This window comes from Hevea brasiliensis, chromosome 10 (genome assembly GCF_030052815.1).
Source record: "Hevea brasiliensis isolate MT/VB/25A 57/8 chromosome 10, ASM3005281v1, whole genome shotgun sequence".
In the NCBI taxonomy this organism is placed as follows: Eukaryota; Viridiplantae; Streptophyta; class Magnoliopsida; order Malpighiales; family Euphorbiaceae; genus Hevea; species Hevea brasiliensis.
In genome coordinates, this window is record NC_079502.1 from 91,622,153 (window position 1) to 91,629,999 (window position 7,847).

A 7,847-nucleotide genomic window follows, 5' to 3' on the forward strand; every position below is an offset into this window, starting at 1 on the left:
CAGTTTGTAAATGAGGTATGAGGTTGAGTGGGCTCCACGATTTTAGTTTTACGAAAATTTACAGGCTAAGTTGGCCCGAAATGAAATTATAACAGTTTAATTTAAATTATCTTATATGCATATTGGGTCTAAATTGTGGGCCTGGTTATGGATTTGAGGAATAGTTAGGCTTACTACGGGCCTCGGGGCTTTAAACTGGCCCAGGTCCTAGTACCGGTCCGGCCCATAGGTTGGGTCGTGACAATCAATATTAAAGCTGAAGCTTCAAATTTGATTTTCAAGATTGTGCTATCTAAGCTATTAAAGCTGCTTAAAAGTTGCCATGTGACACAACCTCTTTATTATTTTTCTTTTTACATTTTTTACATTAAAAATTAATTTATTATGTTAAACATCAATTTTTAAAATTCTTTCAAATTTTAACTATTAAAATCTATCTTATATATAAAAAAATCTTATCTTATATAAAAAAAATAATCTAATTTTTTTTAATTTTTTAAAGCTTATAGTTATAAGTATTAAAAAATCTATTATTATCTAAAATAAAATTATAATTAATTAAAAATTTTATCAGTAGCATAATTTTAATTATAATTTTATTAATCCGCATAACCTCTCGGACCACAGTAAGAGCGCGAACGTCAACCTGTATATACATATATTGATGATGACACTCATGTTTGATTACCAGGCATAAATTACAGCTCCAAGACATTAACAATGGCAAATTGTGTCACTGCCACCAGCAAAACAACAGTTAATGTCAACATTGAAATGAAATATAATTTTTTTAATCAAATTACACTGTTAATTAACATTTCCTTGGGCTGTTGTTTTCTTCATTTTTTTCGAGTCTGCTGTTTCAGTATATTAACATGATTATAAGAAAATCTGTCTTTACATTATTATAGGAGATTTATTTAGCATTATTATAATAATTATTATTCTTATCAAAATTAGCTATATTCTCATGTATAAATAGATGTAATATCTCTATAAATAAGACAACATACATATACATAATCTTTTCTATCATCACTTGTATTCTTTCTCCTAATATAGTATCAAAACCTTAAGGCTTTTATTCTTAGTTTCTGGAGTCTCTCTTCTCTCTCTATAACTTGTTCTGATTCATTCTTTCATTCCTGTTCTTATACCACTTTTTCTACTCATCTTGTTATCAATCTACACTCTGCTACAGACCAGAAAACCAATAGAGAAATCTGATATTTTAAAACCTATTGTAACAGTTCTGACTGGTTCCAACTATAATCTTTGGATTCAAGGAATGAAAAGTTTTTTGATAGGTCGTAAGATTTGGCATATTATTACTAGAGATATCACTACGCCGACAAAAGAGAATAATGAAACTGATGCAAAATTTACTGACCGTCTTGAGGATTGGGATAGTAAAAATCATTAGATCATCACATGGTTTCGCAATACCTCTATCACATCCATTCACATCCAATTTGCTAATTATGACTCTGCAAAAGAAATCTAGAATTTTTTTGCTAATTGATATCAGACCACTGGACTTGCCCACTATTATCAGTTATGGACTACTCTTCATAATCTGAAACAAGAAGCAGGTCAATCTGTGAATGATTTTCTGGTCCAGGTCCAACCCATTTGGAATCAAATATCTCAGGCCAAAATCAGTGAAGATCATCTTCATCTCATTCAAGTTCTAATAGCTCTTCGACCAGAATATGAGGCCGTTCGAGTGTCCCTGCTACATCGAAATCCACTCCCATCATTGGATACTGCTATTTAAGAGATTATTTTTGAAGAGACTCGTCTCAGTTTGGATAAAACTCCTCAATTTGAAGCAGCTCTTACAACTACTCGATCCTCACATCAAAGATCTGGCAATCAACTCTGTAAAAATTGTAATCAAATTGGTCATGCTTTTGCTTATTGTCCTATTATATAATGCAAATATTGTTATGGTTATAGTCATATTCTTGAACATTGCCCCACATGCCCTCCAAGACCAAAAGGAGGGCATTCTAAATTTAAGAATGTCTCAAAGCCTGGATCTTCTTCTGTCACTGCTGTTGCTGTTACTGAGGGTTCTACTACCATCACAATGAGTGATCTTAAGGCACTATTCAAACAGGTTATCTCTTCTAATTCCCCTACTGTCATGTCTGCCACTCCGGGTAATTCTTATTGGCTTTTTGACCCCGCATGTTGTAATCATATGACCACTAATCTTAAATTCTTGTCTTCTACAAAACTTGTATCTTCCTTACCACCAATCCATACTGCAAATAGTACTAAAATGAACATCACACATACTGGTCATGTGTCTACCTCAAATCTTCATCTCCCTAACACCTATTATATCCCTAATTTGGCACTCAATCTTATTTCTGTTGGTCAATTATGTGAAAAAGGACTAAATATTATTTTTTCTCCCCATGGTGTCTAGGTATAGGATCCACAAACGGGACAGGTTCTTGGGATGGGTCATAGAGTGGGTCGATTATTTGAGCTTGCATCTTTACATCTTCCTCAGAGACTTGTGTCTACAGCTACAATCCCCAATTCCTCCATTCACCAATGGCATCTTCGTCTTGGTCATGCCTCTGCCAATAAAATCCAACCTTTAATTTCCAGTGGATTATTAGGATCTACTAAGTTTGAGTCGTTTAATTGTTTAAATTGCCAGCTTGCAAAACAACCTGTATTGTCTTTTTTTCATAATAATGCTACTTCAGACACTCCTTTTGGCTTAATTCATTCTGACATTTGGTATCCTTCTCCTATTTCTTCAATAAATGGTTTTCGTTATTTTGTGATATTTATTGATGATTATTCTCGATTTATTTGGATATATTTCTTGAAACATCGATCCGAGTTATCACAAATTTATATCACATTTGCAAAAATGATTAAAACTTAGTTGTCTTGTGACATTAAAATTCTCCAAACAGATAATGCCATGGAATATCGGGATTCTTCTTTACTTCAGTTTCTTAGTCAACAAGGCACCGTTGTTTAACGTTCTTGTCCTCACACCTCTCAACAGAATGGGCGAGCCAAATGCAAGCATCGCCATATTCTTGATTCTGTCTATACTCTTCTACTTTCTACCTCATGTCTAGAAAAATTTTGGGGAGAAGCAGCTCTTCATGCTGTTTATATTATTAACCATCTTCCTACCTTAGTTCTTCATAATTTATCTCGTTTTGAAAAGTTTTTTGGACAACCTCCTGACTATTCCATCCTTAAACCTTTTGGATGTGTTTCTTTTGTTCTTTTACAACCTCATGAACATATCAAATTAGAACCCCGTGCTCGTCTATGTTGTTTTCTTGGTTATGGCATTTAACACAAAAGGTATCGTTGTTGGATAAGTTACGCATCTCTCTTCATATTACCTTTTGGGACAATACTATGTTCTCTTCTCTTTCTAAATTTCATCACTCTGTCAATACTGACTCTCTATTTTTCACTGACTCCTCCAAAGAGTTATTTCCAAGTCCTGATCCAGGTGATTTTGATGTGCTTAATACTAGCCCAAGTCCACCTGCCCCTGTTGAGCCTGCACTAGTTATTGATCCAGTACCTACACCAGTTGTTGATCCAGTACCTGCGCCTGCATTTCCTCCTAATAGTACTCTTCGTAGTTCTACCCGTGTAAGAGAAACTCCTCATTATCTTTCTGATTTTCACTATTACTCTATTATTGTAACCCTTTATGAGCCTCGTTCTTATCGTGAGGCAAGTACTGACCCTCTTTGGCAGCAAACTATGACTGAAGAACTTCAGGCTTTAGCGAAAACTCATACTTGGGATTTAGTTGATCTTCCACCAAACAAGACCCCTATTGGTTGCAAATGGATTTACAAAATCAAGACTCGTTCTAATGGAACTATTGAATGCTACAAAGCTCGCTTTGTAGCCAAAGGGTACACTCAAGAGTATGGTATCGACTATGAAGAAACTTTTGCTCCAATGGCCTGATTAACATCTGTTCGCAGTCTCTTAGCTATTGCTGTAGTTCGTAAATGGAAACTTTTCCAGATGGATGTCAAAAATGCTTTTCTTCATGGTGATTTAATAGAAGAGGTTTATATGCATCCTCCTCCTGGTTATCATTCTTCTCATAAGGTTTGCAAACTTCAGCGAGCCTTTTATGGATTAAAACAAGCTCCTAGGGCCTGGTTTACCAAATTTAGTTCCACTCTTGCTCAACTTGGTTTTCTCTCTAGTCCACATGATTCTGCATTATTCACTCACCGAATTGACAATGGTCTTGTTCTTCTGTTGCTTTATGTTGATGATACAATAATAACAGGAGATGATTCATCTAGTATTTTAGAGTTACAAATCTCAACCAGCATTTTGAAATGAAAGACTTGGGTTCTCTCAGCTATTTTTTGGGTCTTGAAGTTTCTCAAAATTCTGATGGCTATTATCTCTCTCAAGCCAAGTATGCATCCTATTTACTTTCTCGAGTAGGCATCACTGATAGCAAAACAGTATCAACCCCAATGGAGCTCAATTGCAAACTTACACCTCTTGATGACACTCCTCTTGATGATCCTATTTTATATCGACAGCTTGTCGGGAGTCTTGTTTATCTCACAATTACTCGACCTGATATTTCATATGTTGTTCATCTGGTCAGCTAGTTTATGTCTGCTCCTCACTCAACTCATTTCTCTGCAGTACTTCGAATCCTTCGTTATGTCAAAGGCACTCTTTTTCATGGTTTGCACTTTTCTTCTACCTCCTCCCTAGTATTACTTAGCTACTCTTATGCTGATTGGGCTGGTGATCTGACAGACCATCGCTCTACAACTGGTTGTTGTTTCTTCTTGGGTGATTCTCTTATCTCTTGGCGTAGTAAAAAGCAAACTTTTGTTGCACGTTCTAGCACAGAATCTGAATATCGTGCTCTTGCTGATGCTACATCTGAATTACTTTGGTTACGGTTGTTATTAACTGATTTGGGTATCATTTATTCATCTGCCACGATGCTTCATTACAATAATAGAAGTGCCATACAGATTTCTCATAATGATGTATTTCATGAGCGTACCAAATACATCGAAATTGATTGTCATTTTGTATGTCATCATGTTGCTCATGGCACCATATGTTTGATTCCTATTTTCTCTGTCAGCCAAACCGCTGATATATTCACCAAAACGCATCCTCCTGCTCGCTTTCAAGATCTCTTAAGCAAACTCAAGTTAGCACCCGTGCTACCACCTTGAGTTTGAGGGGGGGTGTTAGCATGATTATAGGAAAATCTGTCTTTATATGATTATAGGAGATTTATTTAACATAATTACAGCAATTAGCATGATTATAGGAGATTAATTAAGCATAATTACAACAATTATTATTCTTGTCAAAATTAGCTCATATTCTCATATATAAATAGATGTAGTATCTTTGTAAATAAGACAGCATGCATATATATAATTTTTTTCATCATCACTTGTATTCTTTCTACTAATATAGTTGTTGGTTTTGTGTGCAGCTGTTCTGGGATTTACTCTTGGCTTGATTATTTTGCTTTCTATTGCCCGCAGATTCTCGAATTGCTTCGCTTGTTGTATTTTGAGACGGTGTATTGTTTTGTCCTGTATGTTGCAGGTCTTGATTTGCCTTCTGGTTTGATGTTTTTCTTGGCCCCATTTTATTAATAAAATCATCTTTTTGCTTATTTAAAAAAAAAAAAGACTTAACGTTATGACATCTGTAAAAATCGGGAACAAATATAATTTCTTTATTACTCTTTTCTATGACAGAGATATTGTGAATGGCAAACTTGCACCAACACTTTATGCATTCAGATTAATTTAGCTGGTTTATTAAAGACACTACTGAAGCAATTGATGTTCAGCGACCCAATCCTAGGCTGGAATTAGTTAAGAAAGGTTCACCAGAGCTCACAGATGGGGACGGTACACGAAAGATAGGCATTGGCATTTTAGCTGGTAGATTTGGGATTGCGGCCTCAAAATTTAAAACATGAATTGCTTGTCTTATTGATGGCCTCAAATTGTGATCAGGGTGAGCACACCATAGTCCAACAATCATCAAACACTCCACCTGTTGCTCGTCATAATCCGTGCGAAGTTTCTTGTCAGCAGCTAAATGAAGCTTTCCACGTCCATAAAGTTCCCAAATCCACTCTACCAAATTCATTTCGTGCTCCTGTTCAATTTGATCGATTGCCCTTTTCCCGCTGGCAATCTCTAAAGCAACCACTCCAAAACTGTAAACATCAGACTCTTTGCTTGCCCTTCTTGTGCTTATATATTCTGGAGCCAAGTAACCTACAGTTCCTGCCAACCCTGTTGTCTGGGGACCAAGCTCATGGTCTGTGAGCCGAGCTAAACCAAAGTCACCAAGCCTGGCGTTAAAATTTGAGTCTAGCATTACATTGCTTGATTTCACATCTCGGTGCACCACACATTGCTCCCACTCTTCATGAAGATACAGCAATGCTGAGGCCAAGCCAAGAGATATCTTGTACCTCACAGCCCAAGTTAGAGTACTCTTGCTGCCAAAGAGGTGATCATCAAGGCAGCCATTTGGCATGAATTCATAAACGAGTAGAAACTCACCTTTATCATGGCACCAACCCAAGAGTTGTACTAGATTCCGGTGTCTCAACTGGCCAATGGTGTTAACCTCGGCAATATACTCCTTTTGACCCTGTCTAGACCCCTGTGAAATTTTCTTCACAGCAATTGCCAAATCCATATCAATTAAGTATCCCTTGTAAACAGCACCAAACCCTCCTTTTCCCAGCATCCTCTCTTTTGAAAAGTTATTAGTAGCTGAAACAAGATCTTCATAAGAAAACCTTCTTGGTCCAACCCTTCTTTCAAGGTTTTCATTGATTGCTGTCGAGTTCCTTTTTTCTCCATCTTTCCTTGCCATCGTCTGTTTTCTCCTCCTCCTCCAAGCAATCAAAATTCCTGCAATCGTACCACCTGCTATAAAACATACCGCAACAACAACACTAACTATTATTCTTGTCCTCTTTGAACTTTCTCCATTTTCCACCTGGTAATTCAAACTAGAATTGAATTCCCAAGATAGAAGTTGATGTCGCTCTAAGTTTGAACCTGTTGAAGCTGAAAATCCAATAGTGACCCATTCGGGCAAAACCTCCATCAGATTGATTATGTAAAACAAGCTAGTATTCTCTTGCGGACTTGAGGTTTCCAGGTAAGTCCAAAATACACTTAAATTTTTAGTGGTAGCATTGTAGGTAACCCTTACATCGGCGGTATCTCCACTGTGAAAGCTAGCATTCCAAGGAGTGTATACTGCTGAAGCAAGAGAGCTGTTGTTGATCCCTACATGCTCAACCAGAGGCTTGGGATCCCATTCTTCATTTGGATACGAATCGAACTCTACCATAACAATTTGGTTCGATGAATCCATGGTTGAGGTGTTAAACAAGCCCAAAAAGCCACCGGCAGAATTAGGCGGGATTTCAAATCCAGACGGACCAAGGAAGAATGAAAGCCCATGGCCATATTGAGCAAGACCTTGTGTATTAATGATGATGGAAAAATGGGATGTGAAATCAGAAAGCTTCCCCGTGTTGGAGTCCCAAAGCAAGACCCTTTCAGCATAGACAGCCCAACCAACACGACATGTATAGGTGTATTTGCTGTTCAATTCAACGACACCAACTGATTGCATTGCATCACCACGATAAAGGACGTTAGTTGTCTCAGGACCAAAGCGATCTACGTTGAAATAAACTGAATTAGCCAATGGAAGAAGTGGAAGGAAGAAAAAGAGCAAACGCATGGTGATGAAGTCATAGAACGAGATGGCCATGGCAAAATGAATTAGAA

At 37.0% G+C, this 7,847-nt stretch overlaps 1 protein-coding gene across 1 annotated transcript; it reads right to left on the reverse strand.

Moving 5' to 3' along the window:
• Nucleotides 1-5,729: 5,729 nt before the first annotated feature.
• LOC110651181 (L-type lectin-domain containing receptor kinase IX.1-like) lies at nt 5,730-7,847 on the reverse strand. The gene has a single exon (XM_021806430.2). The coding sequence runs from the start codon at nt 7,828-7,830 to the stop codon at nt 5,866-5,868; it is 1,965 nt and encodes a 654-aa protein (XP_021662122.2). The 5' UTR covers nt 7,831-7,847; the 3' UTR covers nt 5,730-5,865.

Bases quoted from the DNA above. Each gene is read 5' to 3' on its own strand.
- LOC110651181 (XM_021806430.2), bottom strand. From the start codon at position 7,830: ATGGCCATCTCGTTCTATGACTTCATCACCATGCGTTTGCTCTTTTTC.